This window comes from Zootoca vivipara, chromosome 16 (assembly GCF_963506605.1).
Source record: "Zootoca vivipara chromosome 16, rZooViv1.1, whole genome shotgun sequence".
Lineage (NCBI taxonomy): Eukaryota > Metazoa > Chordata > Lepidosauria > Squamata > Lacertidae > Zootoca > Zootoca vivipara.
Window position 1 is genome coordinate 30,628,221 of NC_083291.1, and position 20,436 is coordinate 30,648,656.

Here is a 20,436-nt window from a genome sequence, read left to right on the forward strand (position 1 = left end):
TTTTTCTCTCTAAATACTCATCACAATCATAAAATTAAATCTTAAAACATCTTAAAACATTCTTCCACCTTCTCCTCCTCCTGGTCGTGGATCCTGCCAGTCATCTCTGTGAGTTCCATATAGTCAAACATCTTCATCTGCCAGTAATTTATTGTAGGCATCTCTTGTGATTTCCAAAATTTGGCTATTAACAGTCTAGCTGCTATTGTAGCATACAAAAAGAACGTACAGTGGTGCCTCGCAAGACGAATTTAATTCGTCCTGTGAGTCGCTTCGTATAGCGAAAAATTCGTTTTGCGAAGCGGCTCCAATAGGAATGCATTGAAGTGTGGTTTCCCATAGGGTGCCTCGCAAGACAAATAAAAAAAAATTGTCTTGCGAGGCACCCTATGGGACGAAAAAATTCATCTTGTGAAGCGCACCATAGGAAACTTCGTCTTGCGAGTCTCCATTGAAATCGCAAAACGCATTCATCTTGCGAAAAATTCATCTTGTGAGGCATTCGTCTAGCGAGGTACCACTGTATAGTCTTTCTTTGGGATTTCATCCCTTATAATTCCAAGCAAGAAGGCTTCTGGTTTTTTAAGGAAGGTGTTCTTAAATTCACTATATATTTTTCCCCAGAAGTCCTTTATCTTGGGGCAAGTTCACCACATGTGGTAAAAGGTACCTTCCTTCTCCTTATACGTCCAACATTTATTATCAGTTGCATGATGCATTTTTGCTAATTTTACAGGTGTTAAATACCTTCTATGCAGTATAAGGGCACCTTTCAGATCTTCCGCTGAAGGTGTGGAAGTCGCGGTGGGAGCAGTTCTAGCAGGGCTATAGCTGTGTGAACACTCCTGCCAAAATCTTCCGAATGGATATTGGAGCTGGTCCACGGGAAATTGAGGGGCAGCATGTTGCCTTCAAACTCAGCTCTCTTAGGGATGCTGCAAGGACTGGGCATGGCTCCATGAGAGCAATAGTGGATATCAATCTAAGCAGGTGGACACTCTGAACCATATTCAGACATCTGGCATGCATTAAAACACTGTGGCTTCTTGGAAGCTGTTTCTGTTGTAATCAATGGCACTGGGCCCAATTTAAGCAACACCAATTAATTTTCCTTCTCGTGTTGGATTCCTTCCCCCTCCTCTTTTTCAGCTGGGCAAAGATGGCTGCCTTGCCCATGTCTTCAATTCTAAGACTTTTGAGCTTAATCGTTCAGGGTACTGGATGAACCTAGATGTGAAAGCCATCGTCACTGAGAAAGGAACAGGTAACCCCTTCCACGTAATCAAAAAGAGACTGCTGGGAAGATAAATAAACAGCAGGCATGAAACTATTTTGGATAGTTTATTTCAGGGGTCCCCATACTACGGCCCGTGGGCTGGATGCGGCCTGCGCAAGCCAATTGTGCAGCCCCCGCCGCCCCCGCCCCCCGCTCTTACTGGCGCGCCATGGTGCGATTGCCCATCTCCGGGTCGGTGCGGCACCAGAAATAGCTTGTGCGCATGCGCGGGCCGGAGGGCAGGGGAACGCGCTCCCATATTCATGTGCACAAGCTATTTCTGGTGCTGCGCTGACCCGGAAGTGCACCGGAAATGACATCTGTGCATGTGCAGAAGCCATTTCCGGCACCGCGTCGCGCCAGAAAAAGCGAGTGCGCTCGCGTATGGGAGTGCGTTCCCTTGCCCTCCAGCCCACCGCGCGATCGGTGCCAGAGGAACCGGCCCAAAGCTGGGTAAGTTTGGGGACCCTGGTTTATTTCGTATTAGTAAGCTAATGATAATGTTTGCTCTTGGACTCTCGCACAGGGATACAGAGTGAACGTTCAGCCTACATTTCAGTTTCTCGGATACTGGGGACTGTGACATTTCAGAATATGGACCGGGACTATAGAAGGGGGATCCCCTATTGTGGTCAGGTAAAATGAGAAGCTGAGTATGATCCAGCCTAAATGCCTGTATCTAGAGATGAGTGGCTAAATTTCATCTCCTTTAGGAGTGGAACAGCGAAACTGAAGGAATGCCTTTCTAACTGAGAAACAAAACCACATTTTTCACTGAAATTTCAGCTGAAGGGAAGTTTTAAGTAAATGCAGGGTGGGACATCAACAGATTTGAGCTGGCGAAATATCTGATAGTTTGAGGAAAGCCAGTTGTACTAGTAACAAACATTACAACTGTCCTACAGGTTGTCCCTAGATTTCATGAAATCTGAAGTGAATCTGAGAGCTTTTTTATTATGAAATAATAAAACTATTGAAATCAATAACTGGGTACAAGTCTAGTTATGCAATACAATTTCCACAAAAAACATTAATTTGAGTATGTGGTGTCATTTCAAGCCTATTCATAAGACATAATCCACAGACAAATTTGAGAAGTTGTTGGGAGGCAATTGTTATCTTCTTCCCTTACATATGAAAAGAAAGACCAGAATTCAACTGAGGTATTTTTACTACCCTTCTAAGCCTTGTTCGTCCCTCTGAGATAGCCACATCCCGAATGTTGTTGAACCTCAAGGGGTAGCTCAGCCTGAGATTTCCAAAAGTATGCTATCGCCAAATGTGTGGCCGCCAATAGGAAAAAAACCCCCACAAATCTTTATGTCAAATAGTGAGGCTAGAATCTATGCTTAACGAAAGCAGGGCTAAATCTGGATTTGGCGAGAGAGGTTGTTTAACAATTATAAAAATAATACCAAAGACCCCGGTCCAGAATGTATGAACGATTTTTACATGCCCACCAAGCATGGGAATAGGTTTCGAGATTCCCGCATCCCCTTCAACAGAGAGGGAATAAGGATTTGTTGTTTTTTCCTAAGCAAACTGTGAAACCGAGAGCTCTTGTAGAATACTAGGAGTATGAGCAGCAAGCTGGAAAATCTCCAGTTCAAGTCCCATCTTAGTATGTGGAGCACTCTGAATATTTGACGTTTACTCTGTAATTATCAACATTAACCTGAAGGTTCTTCCTCATGTGAACCCCATGAGAAATGTTGGGGAAACCAAAATAAACAGTGCAGTCCTAATTCCCTGATCGTTGCTGCTTGATGGGTGGGTGGATAGGATTTGGTGGAGACGCTCCTTGGTCAGCAGTGAAATGTCCACTTCTGTAGAGACCCCTGCTGTGCCCAGCAGTTCTCCTTCCAAAATATTGTGTTTGGAGACAGGCTGCCATTGGCTTTGGATTCGCTGGATCAAAAGTCCCTCTGATTTCTCAAGGGGGCCCAATTTTAAATGCCACCCGACTTCTGCAAGGTGACAGGCCTTCAGGTGCGGTGATCCCGCTGCACACCGCTGCTCCTTAGCTAGGGTTCAGGATCGCTCTGCAAGATAAAGCCTTGGGTTTGGAGAGCATTGCTGAGTCAGAGATCAGCCACTTACCTTTTCTGGGGTTTTCCTTCTCCTTCAGATAAAACTGGTTGGTGTTGATGACTCTCCCCTTGGCGATGAGATTGTCCAACTTCAAGTCAACAACAAAAATGTGGGCAACTACAGCACCAGTGGAAACGGCACCGCTGAGTTTTGCATCGATACCTCAACGTTCTTTAACACAGATATCTCTCTCAGAGTAAGTGACCGACAGAAGCATTGCTCACTTTTTCTCACTTCTCCAAACACCTCTCCGCCTTTCTCTTTTCTTAAAGGTGCCAGTGCTGTGTTGCGCATGTACCCAAGCCCAGGAATAGGGAACTGTCCCCTTTAAGTAACTACCGTATTTTTCCGTGTATAAGACGCCCGCATGTATAAGACGACCCCTATTTTTTTAACCCAAAATTAAGAAATTAAGTTGTTCAGCTTTTCTGGTGGGTGGACACTTCTGCCAATCGCTCACCCGCCTGCCGATCGCTTGCCACAGCCACTGCCGATTGCACACCTCACCACAGCCGCCAATTGCCTGCTAGCTGCCACCAACAGCCCACCCACCCAGTTGTTGCAGCCACCGATTGCCTGCCCAGTTGCCGCAGCCACAGTCAATCGCCAGCAGGCCTTGTTGCAGCCACCAATCACCCGCCCAATCGCCGCTGCCAATCTCCTGCTTGCTGCTGCCATTAATCACACATCCCCTCTCTGCATTCACTATCCGTGTATAAGACGACACCCAATTTTTGCCTTTTTTTTAAAGCAAAAGGCATTGTCTTATACACAGAAAAATACGGCATCTCCAATAATAGCTGGGGGTACTCCTGGATCCTTTGCTGTCGCTTGAGGCTCAGGTGGGCTCAGTAACCTCGGAGTGCCTTCCTTCAGCTTTGACTGGTGGCCCGGCTACGCCCCTCTCTGGACAGGGATAGCCTAACTACTGTTGTCTATGCTCCGTTTAGATTACTGCAATGCGTTATAGGAAGGGCTGCCTCTGAAGACAATTGGGAAACTTCAGCTAGTGCAGAATTCAGCGGCCAGGTTGCTCACCAGAGCAAGACAGTTTGAGCATATTACACCGATCCTGGTCAGACACTGGCTACCAACTGGTTTCCAGGCCCAATTCCAAGTGCTGGTTTTGACCTATAAATGGCTCAGGACTGCAATACCTCAAGGACCGCCTCTTTCCATATGAACCTACCTGGACCCTGAGATCATCTTCTGAGGCTCTTCTTCACGTGCCTCCTCCTCGAGAGGTCTGGGGGGGGTGGCAACACGAGAACGGGCCTTTTCTGTAGTGGCCCCTTGCTTGTGGAATGCTCTCCCCGGGGGAAGTTTGCCTGGTGCCTCCACTGTACAGCTTTAGGCACCAGGCAAAAACATTGCTTTTTAACCAGGCCTTTGGTTGATCTGATTTACATCCCATGCCCTTTAAAATGTGGGGGTTTGGGGGGGTATTGGGTTGTTGCTTTTGCTTTTCTTATATATTTTGTGGTTTTATATCTTGATTTTATTCTGTGAACCGCCCTGAGCCCCCAGGCTATAGGGCAGTACAGTAGTACCTCTACTTACGAATAACTACTTACGAATGTTTCTACTTACGAATGGAGCCCCGTCCGCCATCTTGGATGCGGTTTAGATAGGATTTTTTTCTACTTACGAATTTTTAGATAGGGTTGCTTCTACTTACGAATTTTTTCTCCCAATGGGATTCGACTTACAATTTTTTCTCCCAATTTTTTCTCCCAATGGGATTCAACTTACAAATTTTTTCGACTTACAAATGTGCGTTCGGAACACATTAAATTCATAAGTAGAGGTACCACTGTATATAAATTCAATTAAAAAACAAAAAAAGAACAAACCAGTCACTAAAGCTGTATGTCCCTATTTGCAGCTTGTACCCTGTTTCTCCGAAAATAAGACGTAGCCATAAAATAAGCCATAGCAGGATTTTTAAGCATTCAAGGAATATAAGCCATACCCCGAAAATAAGCCATAGTGATAGGCAGTTTAACCTTGTAGGGTTAAACTGTACCATACTTAATTAAAAAATAAGACATCCCCTGAAAATAAGCCATAGTGGGTTTTGTTTTTTTAAAAGGTAAAATAAATATAAGACGGTGTCTTATTTTCGGAGAAACACAGCAATCCAGGCATAGGCAAACTTGGCCCTCCAGATGTTTTGGGACTACAACTCCCATCATCCATGACCACCGGTCTTGTTAGCTAGGGATAATGGGTTCTATGAGGAACTTAAGAAAATGACAAAAACAACATTTAAAAAGAAACCAGAGGTTTTCCTGTTGAATATAATTCCTGAAAATGTTAAAAACGCTAACAGAACGTTGATGATGTACGGAATAGTAGCGGCAAGAATTCTGTTAGCGAGAAATTGGAAAAGCGATAACATACCCAGCAAACTTGAGTGGCAATCATTAATGAAAGAATATGCACAGCTAGCAAAACTCACAGGAAGAATTAGAGGACAGATGAAACAAAAAATAAAAAAGGAATGGAGGATATTTTACGAATATTTAGAAACAAATTAAACAATTAAGCCAACCAGCAGATCGTACCTGAGCCCAAAATGGAATATTCGAAGGAAATGATGTAAATAAATTAAGAATCGTGCCATGAAACAAAATGAGTTACAGAGAGGTAACTGGAAGTCAAATCTCCCTTCCCCCCCCCCTGTTTTTTCCCCTTTCTGTTTATCTTATACTTTTTCCCTCTTTTCCTTTTTCTTTTCTTTACAGATATATGTTGTGAATATTACCTTTGTAACGTTGTTGTTGTTCAGTGTGATTTTTTTAAATGGAAACTAATAAAATTTATTTTTTTAAAAAAAAACATCTGGAGGTCCGAGTTTGCCTATGCCTGTTGTAATCCGAAGGCTTCCAATGACCCTGACTTGTCCAATTTCCTTTAGAGAAATAATGTGATGTGCTGATTTCTACGTCTTCTTCCTCTCTGCCCTCCCTTCCCCATTGCCTACAGCTAATATATAAACCCAATGAAAATTGCAACAGTGATGGCTGGTTATTACCCTACTATCCAGAGGCCTATCATTCAGTCCAGCGCTTCTACTCCAGAACAGATAGTTATGTGAAGATACACCAAGTGCCTGAACAGTTGCCATGCCACCAGGTCAGGAGAATCAAAGTCTCCTACAACCTGAATATAAAAGGACGGAACACTGCAATCTGCTATTTCTTTGTAAGTATCAAAGGGCTGCTCAGTTTTCTTTATTTGGCTTGGAAGTATTTATTGCCGGGAGGGTGGGGGTGGGGGACATATGCTTGCAAAAAAATAAAGAAAGATCAAACAAACAGAGGGCCACCCACCAAAATGCGGAAAGGAGGTATGTGATGCTCAATCAGCTGTCGAGAAGGCATTTTTATTAAGCTGCCTGACTTGTTTCAATGAAATCTTTTCGAGGAATGATGATTGTAAACCATTCTGTGGCAAAAATGTGTTCCCAAAGCATCTGAGCCAATGCAGAGCCAGTGGTGGAGCAAGCCGATCGGGTGCATAGCTGCCAAGTCTCCTGTTTTCCCCGGGAAATCCCCGTTTTTTCCAGCTGTTCCTAGCTGAAAAAATGGATTTTTTTTGTTTTTCCCCAGTTTATTCTGGCGCAGCGGCCATTTTGGAACTGGGCGGAGCATGCTCAGAAGCGACTTTGGATGCTGCTCCGCCCAGTTCCAAAATGGTGGCAGTGCTACTTCCGGTCTGCTATTTCTGGCCCGGTCCCTTATTTCTCTGACAGCAACTTGGCAGGTATGATCGGGTGCCTGGGGCGGTGCGCGTGCCCTGCGCTCAGGGGCAGGGCCATTTGCCCATGGGGTGGGGCGAGCCAGGGCAGGACGCTCCACGGGGCCTCCAAGGAGTCTGCCTGCCTCCTCCCACTCAGCCGCCCTACAGCTGAGGGAGAGGCGGCGGGAGGACGGTTTGGGGCAGCGCAGAGCCTGCGGGCACCCAAGCCACTGAGTCACTCCCAGGCCCCATGGTGAGTGCCGCCCAGCATTTTGTCACCCTGGGGCTGCCCTCACCTACCACACCCCCTTCCTTCGCCCCTGTGCAGAGCAGCAGGATAAAGCAGACCAGAACAAACCACAGAGGAAGAGAATGGCTGTAATGCTGAATCATGGCTTAGTGTTATGGAGAATGAATGAGCCTGCATGCACTTTGGGTTCACATACTCCCACTTCCTCTTCTGATGAAACTGCAAACAGGACATTCTACGCTTCCATTTCTGTTTTAGAGCAGTTACAGTTTAGCATGCCATCTCAAACATAGACACTAGTCAATTTAAATGATGGTTAGTTAAAAGAAGGTTCCTTTATACAGTAGGGTTTGAGGTGATGTCTTTTCAAGAAACCACAGTTCATCCAGGTTTGGACATCACAATATGGCATGGTTAATCTGAAATGGAAGCCAAGTCTTTCAAACTGCTCCTTGCAGCCCCTCTAAAGGAGGAGGGTGGGAGGGATGCATGCTCAAGGCTCATTGTGGCTCGGTCACATAACACTAAACCAAGGGTGGCCTGAGACATTTGGGCTCCTGAGGCGAAAAAGCCCCTGAGATAGGGGGGGGGGGGTCATGAGGCTCTGCAAGGGATTCCCCTCAAGAAAAAGCCCTTGCAAAGCCTCGCCACCCAGCTGGGAGAAGTCCTTGCAGACTCTCCCTTCCCGCCCAGCGGAGAAACATTCTGCACATCTTTGCCACCAATCCTTTTCTGTCTGTGGGGTCGGGGCAGACTGGCAGCAAAGGTGAGCGACAGAATGTTGTACCATTCTGCCGTCACCCAAGCCTCCCTTACCTGGGTTGTTTCTTCGGTGGCAGGGAGTGCTCTTGTGTTTCTGCCGCCTGAGGCGGCTGTTTCATCTCACCTCACAGGTGGGCCAGCTCTGTGCTAAACCATGTTTTCAACTTTAGCATTATGTCCGAATAAGGTCAGTGTGTGGAAATCCTCTAATCCAGGCATCCCCAAACTGCGGCCCTCCAGATGTTTTGGCCTACAACTCCCATGATCCCTAGCTAACAGGACCAGTGGTCGGGGAAGATGGGAATTGTAGTCCAAAACATCTGGAGGGTCGAAGTTTGGGGGTTGCAAAGTAGATTGCAAAGTAAAGTAGACATAGCATTACTGCTGTGTTTGGTCTAAAACTACATTTGAAGTAAATTTGGTCATTCAGCCAAAAATCGAAGTGTGCCAATTTTATTTTGTTTGGGTTCAGCTGTGGCAAAGCTGGATGAGCGGATTCCCCCCATTCTATGCCATTTGTTGTTGAATGGTTTTTCTCTGCACTCTTCCTGAATTCTAATTTAACTAGGAGATGATTGTGTATGGTTAACATTTCCTTTTTTATATAAAAAAGACATTAAGAAACTAGGAAAATGGTGAAATTCATTCTGAATGGAGGTTTAATGCTACATGCTCCAAAGCTGGATTGAATTTTGAAGTTTTCCTAATTTTTCCTCATATCTCTTAAAATAAATCAGCCCCCACCCCCAGCCAGGTTGATAAAACACTAAAAAACAATTGAGATTCACTTGCTCAAAAGGATAAGAATTATCAGGAATTCCACCACTGCTACTATGGGCCATATTTACTGAGTGACATGAGGACAGATGACAACTATTGCACAGTAAAAATCTTGCATCTTTTTGTGTGTGCAGGATTATTAATATATTTTGTATTTATAAGGATTCACTGAACAGGAAAGAGAAAAATTAGTTTTGATACATTTCAGAATGTGAAAGGGCTTCCAAATTGGTAGTCATAATTTGAGATTCTGCTGTGAGGCCATTTTTTTGAACCATACTTCTCCCACGCCCTTGAGTTACACTGCCTATTGCTTATTTCCCACTTGGTGTACACAGGTACTGGTGAAGAACAAAATTATAAACTCAGGCAGAAACCTTGTGAGCCTCAGACGTGGTAAGTAGTGCTGTGACCAAATTTAGTGGTGTTTTGATTTCCTCATGAAAACGGCCATTTTGAAGGGTATGAAAGGGTCTGTAACCCCCCCCCTACTGTTGTGTGTGTTTTCTTGTACCCGTTCACAGCTATTGTTGCCCCTCATTCTGCTCTTAGCTGTTGTTGGCAAGCATTCAGTTCCAATATGCCCATAACTTTTCTTTGTTGGTTTCCAAATTCGACTACACTGTATGGCTGATCTTGGAAAAACTGTTCCTGGAGTGCATCTTCCCTGCCTCATTCCACAGTAAACCCTTAGGGTATTAGACTCCTCTTCAGGAGGTACCACATTGCCCCCACAACAGCAGTTTGTTTGTTTCCCCCTGCTTGGGAATAATCTGGGACTCTCCAGCCTTTGAAACCTGATCTGGCTGCTACTCCATCTCTCTTCCCCAAGGTGATTTGTTTTCTTGGAGGGAGGTACCAGATGTTAGAGCAGTGATGGGCAACCTTTTGAGCTTGGTGTGTCAAAATTCGCCAAAAAACCGAGCATAACTTGGGTGGTGTATCACTTCAAGGAAAAAAACTACAATTTCGCAATATTTATAGTTTAAATAACAAAAATGTATAATTGTAATATATAACTGTATTTAATAAATCAAAAACTAATTATTTAACCAAACCAAACCAAAAACCCCTTATTTATCACAAAGTGCCCAGAGTTGTTGAGCTTTTTGGGGGGAGCTGCTGATCAAAGTTTTGGAGGTTTTTTTGGGGGGTGCAAAAGTTGCTTTGCTTTTGGGGGGGATGCCCCAAAGCTGCTGCACTTTTTGGGGGGGGGGAGAACAGAAATAAATGACGAATAGTACCTTCGCTGGAACTAACACGCAGCACCGACATAGTCTGCCAAAGCGCAAAAAAACCCAGCAGAGAATGGGTAAAAAAATGAATGCTGTTACACCCAATCATCGTCTGCCAAAGCGCCAGAAAAAAACAGCACAGAATGGGTTAAAAAACCAATCTCTTGCTACCAGCAGCAGCAACAACAACAAAGGATCCGGGTTTTAACAGCGGAGACAAGCTGTAGCGTGAGGAGGAGCGGGAGAACAAATGGGGGAGGGGAAACAACAACAGCGCGAATGGGCTGATGGGGCGCATGCCAGCAGTGAGGGCACTGCATGTCACGTCTGACACGCGTGTCATAGGTTCACCATCACTGTGTTAGAGGCTCTGGGTCAGGGCAAGCCCACCCATGGGGCGGACTGAGATAGCTGCCTCAGGTGGAGCCCCCCAGGGCACCGCACCCACAGGTGCCCAACAGAAATGGCAGTGGCTTCTTGCGAGGTCTCCTGAGACCTCACTGGAATCCACCGCCACATGACCCTGGTAAGTGAGGCTTTGGTAGAGGGTGGCAGGGGGGAGGCAGCAAGGACAGCACATTCCCATTTTGCCTCAGGTGGAAAAACTGGATGGGCCACTGTAGCTCTGGGTATAGGAAGAATGAAGGTGAAATGTCTGCCTTGATTTTGCTTGCAAAATGTGCTCATGTGTCAAATTCTTGCCCCACCACATACATTCTTTTTTAAAAAAAGCTCCATTGGTTATTTATTATATTTGTATACCACCCTTCAGATGATCCTGAATGGTGGTTGAGTCTGTTGAGCCAGTGTAAATTTTGTTAAGTGTACAAGCCTCTTTATCGTCTTCTCTCAAAGCCCTCTGCCAGGAGCCTTGTGTTTCAGGCAGATGCCAGCCGATGATCCCAGCTTGTCTCTCATTGTTCTCCATGCAGATCATTTGGGAGCTGCCAAAGGCCACTTTTACATCTCACTTTCTGTCGATCCAAACATGGCTCCCGTTGCCACGCTGCTGGTCTATACTCTACATCCTGAGAGGGAGGTGGTTGCTGATACTGCCAGATTCGAGATAGAAAAGTGCTTTCACAATAAGGTAAGACAACACAATGAGGTAAGAACTGCAAAACACTTCATACGCAGCTAAAGGTAAAGGTACCCCTAACCATTAGGTCCAATTGCGGACATCTCTGGGGTTGCGCACTGACATTAATTGTGTGGAACATGGCAATTTGTTCTTAGGAAAGCTCCTTGAAAAGCTGGATGGGTTAAGCTTAAGTCTCTTTTTGGTCCCCTGGAATTTCAAATTGTGGGGATAAGTGTTTACTGGTTCTCTAACAATCTCCTTCAGCATCAGCTTGCCTCCCTCCCTGATGATGTTTCATCGCCTGGGGACTAGCCCATAGCTGCCAAGTACCCCGTTTTCCCCGGGAAACCCCCGTATTTTCTTACCGTTTCCTGCAGGTGTCCTGAATGGCAAAATACCCCATATTCCCCCCGATTACGGAGCTCCTGCCGGCGGCCATGTTCTTCTGGTGCCACGCCGGCACCAGAAGTCGCTTCTACGCACTTCCAGACATGTGTAGAAGTGACTTCCGATGCCGCTGTCCCCATTTCCAAAATGTCCGCAGCGCCAGAAGTCGCTTCTAGGCATGTCCGGAAGTGCGTAGAAGCGACTTCCAGTGCTGCGGCGCTGCTGATCCCGGATTTTTCAATCTGGAACTTGGCACCTATGGACTAGCCATCAGTTCCAACAAGCATAAGACATGTTCCACTAGAAGATGAACTAAATGTGCCCCACTCCATAATTCATTTTCTTATTCAGCTATACAGGAAGCCCCTACTGATGAAACAAACCCAGTGTACAGGTGTTTAAATCTAAGTATTGTGGCTTTCTAAGAGTCTAAGATGGATAGCAGGTTTTATATTTAGGTCATCTAGAAATCAGCTGACCTTCCCAATTAATCCTTTAAATGTTTTATACTTGATTTCAGGTCAGCCTCCAGTTCTCCGTGAAGCAAGCTCTTCCAGCTTCAAATGTCAGCCTCCATATCCAAGCTGCTGCCAATTCCCACTGTGCTCTGCGAGCTGTGGATCAGAGCGTCCTTCTCTTGAAGCCAGAGAGAGAATTGTCAGCTGAAAGTGTAAGAGCACTAGCCACCTGCCTGTTTCTGCCCACACCATGCTGAGTGTATGCTGAGTGTAATGATCTCAGGCAGACAAGCAAACAAACCTTGATAAGAATTAGTCTCTGGCAGTTTTTGTTGTTGTTGTTGTTTAGTCGTTTAGTCGTGTCCGACTCTTCGTGACCCCATGGACCAGAGCACGCCAGGCACTCCTGTCTTCCACTGCCTCCCGCAGTTTGGTCAAACTCATGTTCGTAGCTTCGAGAACACTGTCCAACCATCTCGTCCTCTGTCGTCCCCTTCTCCTAGTGCCCTCAATCTTTCCCAACATCAGGGGCTTTTCCAAGGATTCTTGTCTTCTCATGAGGTGGCCAAAGTATTGTAGCCTCAGCTTCACGATCTGTCCTTCCAGTAAGCACTCAGGGCTGATTTCCTTAAGAATGGATAGATTTGATCTTCTTGCAGTCAAGAGTCTCCTCCAGCACCATAATTCAAAAGCATCAATTCTTCGGCGATCAGCCTTCTTTATGGTCCAGCTCTCACTTCCATACATCACTACTGGGAAAATCATAGCTTTAACTATACGGACCTTTGTCGGCAAGGTGATGTCTCTGCAGTTTTATGCCACGTTTATTTACAATTTACATCCAGAGCACGGCTCTGAGCCTGCTGCTCTTAGCTACGACTTGGTCACTCTGAGTCTCTGTCCCTGTCACAGCACAAAGGGCGCCAAAGTCCAGTCCGTCCTCTTTTGTACTTCCATCGCATTTTAACCCTTTCAGCTCTTCTGGTTCGGGGAGAAGGTGAGTGAACTCCCCTCCTCCCCCGCTATCAAATGAAGATCCCTCTAAACGCTGTCTACCTCCCTGTTGCCTGGCAACCCCCTCAATGTCATCTATCTCCTCCCCTCCCTCTGCCTGTGAGCTTTCCAAGTCTGAGAACTCTTGATGAAGGGGGGCTGAACTAATCCACTCCTGCACTGCCAGACTCTTCCCAGGTGTTCGATTCAGCCATGTCCCTGACACTGAGTGACGCAGTAAAGAATGCTGCCACCTTTCCAATCATGGCCAGAGGTGGATTTAGAGCAGCGAGACCAGTTTCGCTGTGCTGGCCTCCGAGTTGAAGGGGACGCCGTAGGGCACTTGCAAGTAGGACGCAGTGCACACGCAGAACAGAATATGAGAGGGCACCAAATTAGGGGCTTGTACAGGGTGCCACTGAAATTTGAAAGACCAAACTCTGCCCCTGCCGTGGCCTTCAGCCCACAGTAAGAGTCACTATGAATTCATCAGCTCTGGCCTTTCTAGCCTTTTCTCACCATCTTGCTATTTTTCGGCTTTCATGCCCTATTCGAGAGACATGTTTTGTCCTGCTCTGAGTATGAGTCTTTGCTTGCTCCCATCCTGCCACCCTAAGTGCTAACCAGGATGGCAAAGGATTGGCTGAGTCGCTGAGAGGTTGCAAGGGCAGCAGAGATGTTTATAACAGAAACTTCTGCTTTGCTGATGTGCCTCTTCTGTAAGGGATACACTAAAAGTTAGGGTTGTCATATTCCCCAAAGTAAAAATCCCACCCCCCACCCCAAAATATAGCCAGGTTTTCTGGATAGGTTTTCCAGATATTTTGCTGATTCAGCAAAAATCCACTCAAAAATCCACTTTTGCAGCCCGATTCCTGGACGTATGGCAGCCCTACTAAAAGCCAAGGTTGTATAATATGGAATCTTCCAAGGCAAGCATGAGACCCACCCTGTGCAGGCTGAACATTTCAGTCATTTGTGACACAAAATTTCAGTTTCTGTGTCCAGAATTTCATTTTATTTTTAGCCCTGTTTATAACGGACTTCTGCACTGGTTTCTCCTCCTTAGGTCTACAGTCTCCTTGGCCGTGAAATGTTTGGTTACTACTTCAATAGCCTCAACCTAGAGGATGACCCCCACGAGCCTTGCATTCCACCGGACAACATATTTCATAATGGCTTCTATTATTCTCCTGTTGATTTCAACTATGGACCAGATATCTATGGACAAATAAGAGTAAGACTTGCACATAGTTCTTTTGTGAGCAGTTAAGGGAAAAGTACAGTGGTACCTCTACTTACAAATAACTCTACCGTACTTACAATTTTTTCTACTTACAAATGGAGCTCCGTTCGCCATCTTGGATGCAGTTTAGATAGGATTTTTTCTACTTACGAATTTTTAGATAAGGTTGCTTCGACTTCCGAATTTTTTCTCCCAATGCATTCCTATGGGATTCGACTTACAAATTTTTTCGACTTACAAATGTGTGTTCGGAACGCATTAAATTCGTAAGTAGAGGTACCACTGTAATGTCTAACCATCTCCATTCTCAATAGTCTTTCGGAGGTTATTTTTTTAGTGATTCTCAGCAACATTCCACTGGTACATGACTAAAAAATATGATTTGAATATTCCTAACTAGCTTTCAAATTACAAAGCAGTCAATGAAATGGAGTTTGGAATATTAAAGGCTATACATTCCAAAGTGGGCAAAGTGTCAGGTGACTCAGCAGGAGACCCATATGACTCAATCAGCTGACATATAACGGCATCAAGTGGGGTAGAGCTGGAATGTGGTCGAGGAGGAGAACTGCTGCAAACTGTTTTGCAAATATGTTTATATTGGGCAAAAACCGAATCTTAAATAAGGAGAAATTCACACCAAGATGTTGGTTAATTTTCATGAGAATTTTTTTTTCTAAAGTTGCAATCATGTAGAAATGTGGAGAATTTAAGATTAGAAATATGAGAAAGAGAGAGAATCTGAAATTGAAATCTATCCCTTGGAAGAAATGGTCTAAATAAAGAAATAATGGAGATGATAGTAATATTAAGGAAAAGAGGAATTTGTGCAAACTCTTGAGCTATTTATTATTATTTTCAAATTCAGGCTACAGGTGTAAAGTTTGTAACCAACTCCCGGCTTCGGCAACCGGTTCTATGTTCTGGTGGTCGTGGCCCTTTTCGGCCTCCACTTGCTTTTGATGAGACATCTGCTCGTTTTGCCACAACCACATCTGGTCCTATCTTTGCAGGTAATTTGGGCTTGGGGATGGTGCACACCTGTAAGGTTAGATGGAGAATGAAGTGTAGCACTGCAGAATATCCTGGACTTTTCCTCACCTTTTGCTACCATTGAGCATGGTCTCCTTCTGTAGTGCCTTTTAGAGATGGGAGGGGGTCACCTAGTGAGTAGGTTCCAGAAGGTAGCAATGGGGAACTGCTGTTCTGCCCTGTGCCAGACGCCTGTTGCATCTCACAGGCTTTTTCACATCTACATGAAGTTGCTGGGAGATGTCACCTAGACATAACTGCCAAGTCTCCCGTATTCCCCGGGAAACCCCTGTTTTTCCAGCCGTTTCCCGCTGGCAGCCCGGATTTTTTTTAAAAAACAACAACCCGTAAATCCCCCAGATTCTTATTGGCCCGGGGAGGCTCCTTCTGTGCATGTCTGGAGTCTCTGGACATGCACAGAAGCGATTTCTGGAGCTGCGGCCATTTTGGAAATGGGCAGAGCATGCGTAGAAGCGACTTCCGGTGCTGCTCTGCCCAGTTCCAAAATGGCAGCAGCACGACTTCCGATGCCACGCCACGCCGATCCCAGATTTTTCACTCTGGGAGTTGGCACCTATGCACCTAGAGTTTGGTGGCAACCATATGTAGATGGAGGTAGTGGAAGTTCTGAATCTGTATGTGGCAGCAGTTTTGGACTGGATGAAAGTGAAGCAGCCAAAGTTTATTCCAGACAAGTTGCCTGGAGTTCTGGTAGTCCTGGATTATATGTTTAGCCTATCCGGGATAGTACTGCATTCCTCCTGGAGCAGCAGGTTTATCGTTTGGGGAATACTCTCTTGGATCCAGACCTGAACCTGGATATCCAGGTGATTGGAGTGGCCAGCAGTGCCTGCCCATTGCTCAGTAATTTCAACATCAAATGATGCATTGTGTGTACATGAAGATCAACCTACATGTTATCAAAAACACGGAGATACTGCTGGTAATGTTAGCCCTGCGTCATTCTCTCTTCTATTTCCAGAACTTACACAATGCCCCATGTCACACCTGCCATTTTGCTGAGCATTTTTCAGCACTTGCTCCATATAATTGATGTCATTCCACAGGAAGGGTCAGGCTCCAGGATGTTTGTTTTTGGGACCCGGGGGAGCTGGCTAGTCATCCAAGTAAGCCAGAAGCAGGAGCATGGTCCAAAACAGGCACAATTCCTTCTCAGACCAAGGAAGATTAATGTCTACAGATTTTTTTGCATAGGGAATAGCGTAGCTGCTCCTGAATTCAGCCACTTTCTTATTGTTTTAGAATCTGCGCCACCACCTCCTGCTCCTCCTCCAGGAGACGTATCTCGAGATAAAGTTATTGAGACTGTTCGGAAGTTCTTCCCTGATACTTGGATATGGGAACTGTTTGGTATTGGGTGAGTTGATATTGGCTGTTATTGGCATTGGGCAAAGATTTTGCAAAGAACAATGGAGTATCCAGAGTTGGTCGGCACCCTGTTTGTTCTATCTGGGGATGTGGGAGGATACTGTTTTACTTTTAAAGGTGAATATAGCTAATTCTCACTTTCTGAAGCCATATGCAAATTAAAACACAGTCATCCTTCAGAATTTGCACGTCTCCAAATTTTGCAGTGAAGTTCTCCACCCATGTATAAAAATGTATGTATCAGTAAATGTATCTTAGAAAAATGTGTAAGATTAGGGAAAATATGCTTTGCAAAAAAATTATATATTGGGCAAGAAGAAGAGTTTGGATTTGATATCCCGCTTTATCACTACCCTAAGGAGTCTCAAAGCAGCTAACGTTCTCCTTTCCCTTCCTCCCCCACAACAAACACTCTGTGAGGTGAGTGGGGCTGAGAGACTTCGAAGAAGTGTGACTAGCCCAGGCATCCCCAAACTGCGGCCCTCCAGATGTTTTGGCCTACAACTCCCATGATCCCTAGCTAACAGGACCAGTGGTCAGGGATGATGGGAATTGTAGGCTAAAACATCTGGAGGGCCGAAGTTTGGGGATGCCTGGACTAGCCCAAAGTCACCCAGCAGCTGCATGTGGCCAGCATGACAAAGCTGCTTCTGGCGAACCAGAGCAGCGCACGGAAACGCCGTTTACGTTCCCGCCTATTTATCTACTTGCACTTTGATGTGCTTTTGAACTGCTAGGTAGGCAGGAGCTGGGACCGAGCAACGGGAGCTCACTCCATTGCAGGGATTCGAACCGCCGACCTTCTGATCAGCAAGCCCTAGACTCTGTGGTTTAACCCACAGTGCCACCTGGGTCCTCAGTCCCACCCCTACTGCTATCCCAAAACAATGAGGGTCCTGTCTTTCTCCAATTATCAGAAGAGGGTTAGCAAGAACAGTACATAAAATGTAGCCTGCTGCAGTAGGGAGAGTGATTTCAACTTAACCCAAGTGATGTGGATTTCAACTTAACCCAACACCATAAGAACATGGTGAGGCTTTTCATCTCAGTAATGTGGATATAAATAGTCATGCCTGTGGTTCTAAATATACTGTCAGGGGGTCTCTCTACAGAGAGCCCCCACCAATCATCCTCACCAGCTCCTCGCCCAGCGTCAGCACTAGCAGCGAGTCAGGAGAAAGGAATGAGGAAGTTGGCAGAGTGGAGAGAGGGCTATGTCATGTACCAGAGCCCCAGTTCCGCTCTGAGAGAGGGATAGGGGAGGAGGAGCACGGAGGGCTTTCAGACACAGGGCAGTCAGGAAGGCGGGCGCCCACCCGTAGGGCCAGGGGGCGGCGCTTTGGGGGGCCCAGGCTTTTATGCTGGGCGAAAACCCGCAAGAAGCCATTGCGGGGTTCTGACACGGACTAAGCAGTCCTAAACGGCCTCGGTCAAGTATACCTGAAGGAGCGTCTCCACCCCATCGTTCTGCCCAGACATTGAGGTCCAGTGCTGAGGGCCTTCTGGCGGTTCCCTCCCTGCGAGAAGCCAAGTTACAGGGAACCAGGCAGAGGGCCTTCTCGGTAGTGGCACCCACCCTGTGGAACGCCCTCCCACCAGATATCAAAGAGAACAACAATTACCAGACCTTTAGAAGGCATCTCAAGGCAGCCCTGTTTAGGGAAGCTTTTAATGTTTGATGGATTTCTGTATTTTAATATTTTGTTGGAAGCCGCCCAGAGTGGCTGGGGGAACCCGGCCAGATGGGCGGGGTATAAATAATTTATTATTATTATTATTATTATTATTATTATTATTAGGTTTGCTGATGTTCTTGCACTGTAAATAGCATGCACAATAAAACTCTGAAAGACAAGACGGAGTGGAGCGTCTTTACTCAAGAGTAGCCGCAGCCATCTCTGACATATACCTTTTTGTTTTTCTCTCCTTATTAGTTCAGATGGACATGCAAAACTCACCTACACCGTCCCTGATACCATCACAGAGTGGAAAGCCAGTGCCTTCTGTTTGGAGAAGCAGGCTGGGTTTGGCATCTCAAAGCCTGCCACCCTGATTGTCTTCCAGCCAGTCTTTGTTGATATGACGCTGCCTTACTCCATAGTTAGAGGGGAAGATTTCCATTGTAGAGTCAATGTCTTCAACTACCTGGAGGGATGCATTCAGGTTCATCCTCTCACTCCTACTTTGCTCTCTTTCATGTCTAGAAAAGACCCTTGCATATTGTTTTTTGTGGGGCAGGGCTGGGGTGCAAACCATCCACATAAGTGAGATAAACAGGAAAAGGTTAGGCTAAAGCACGTTACACTTACAAACACATAGATTCCTACTGAGTTTGTACCAGTTTAGATATGGTGCCTTTTCTTAGGAATCGTGGGGACTGTAGTTAGTTAAGGTGCTGAGAATTTCCTTTCAGAAATCTCTAGCTCCCTTCTCACTACAATTCCTTGGGAAGTGAGACTGATGGCTAAACCAGTTGCACTCTGTCAGGCCTTTATTGGCCTATATCAGGCACGTCCAACAGGTAGATTGTGATCTACCAGTAGATCACTGGATGTCTGTGGTAGATCACTGCTAGATCACTGGCACCCCTAAAAAAAGCTCACCCAAAATTTTCCTCCTCCCTAAAAAAAGCTCAACTATGACCTGAAGCCCTAAACAAAAATGGGCCTCCCTCTCTCCTAAAAGAAGCTCAACAAGTTTGACCTAAAGCCCCCAAAACAGGGCTTCCCTTCCTTAAAAAAACTCAACAGCTTTGACCTGAACCCCCCCAAAAGGGGGTAGATCACTCCCAGTTTTTAACTCTGAGTAGATCAGAGTCTCTTGGGAGGTGGCCACCCCTGGCCTATATAAACAACTTGTCTTTTTAATTAGCTGGCTTAATTTATAACATATTCCCATTTATTGTTTTTGCATTTGTATTTAAACAATTAGATGCAGTTATGTGCAAAGGATATACTTGGAACATTTACAGTGCCTTCTGATGGCCTACATAATAAATGTTGAACTACATTGGATTTCTTGATCTGGCAGAGATATTGTTTACATTAGTGCTGTGCACCAGATTCAGATAAATCCTGAACCCAATTGGGCCAATTCAGGGCCCTTTGTGCCCTGTCTGGATCAAGTTGAAGTAGCTACAAATAACTGAAGAATGGATTGAGTTGTCCCAAATCTGTAGATCACTACAGTTTCTCAGAAAGCCAGACAGACTGTCTCCAAACTGTTATAAATAATTACAGCACCATATAAGGAAGGAGAAGGGGAGGAAGGGAACTGAAAGAGGGCTAGAATGATCTCACCCAACCTCACCAATGATGGTGTTTGGAGAGAGAAGCTAGATTTTGCTTAATGAGAGCTTCCAAGGTAGCCTATAATGCTAATACCCAACCCAACACTTTCCAAGTACAGTACTGTCCCTTAGAAAGTATTTAGTGGAGTTGAGTGGCATTTATTCAGCTTGTGTTCATCCTCTATCCTTTCCCAATCCATCCCAGAACTGTCCTTATTTTATTTTAAGTTTATCTCCAAATTTTGGCTCTAGTTTTTAGGTAAGTTTTCTATTACTATAGATCCCTGCTATAGTAGAGGAGACTGAATGAAATACCTTTTTGTCTTGGTTTTCTCTGCCCTGTCTGAAGTTAAAGCATCCTCCCTTAGTCCTAGGAAGCCAAGCTAACTGTGTTAATTAACTGTCGTTTCCCCCCCTTATGGC

The 20,436-nt window shown here is 45.5% G+C and overlaps 1 protein-coding gene across 1 annotated transcript in view; it reads left to right on the forward strand.

The window, feature by feature from the left end:
- LOC118075317 (ovostatin-like) overlaps positions 1-20,436 on the forward strand; it is a 70,116-nt gene that overhangs the window by 16,280 nt on the left and 33,400 nt on the right. Inside the window, exons 9-19 of the mRNA XM_060268707.1 lie at positions 1,150-1,264; positions 1,803-1,912; positions 3,405-3,563; positions 6,356-6,574; positions 9,242-9,299; positions 11,071-11,228; positions 12,127-12,276; positions 14,127-14,294; positions 15,172-15,316; positions 16,599-16,713; positions 18,659-18,887. Coding sequence (XP_060124690.1) covers positions 1,150-1,264; positions 1,803-1,912; positions 3,405-3,563; positions 6,356-6,574; positions 9,242-9,299; positions 11,071-11,228; positions 12,127-12,276; positions 14,127-14,294; positions 15,172-15,316; positions 16,599-16,713; positions 18,659-18,887 — 1,626 coding nt within the window. The remainder of the gene's footprint in view (positions 1-1,149; positions 1,265-1,802; positions 1,913-3,404; positions 3,564-6,355; positions 6,575-9,241; positions 9,300-11,070; positions 11,229-12,126; positions 12,277-14,126; positions 14,295-15,171; positions 15,317-16,598; positions 16,714-18,658; positions 18,888-20,436) is intronic.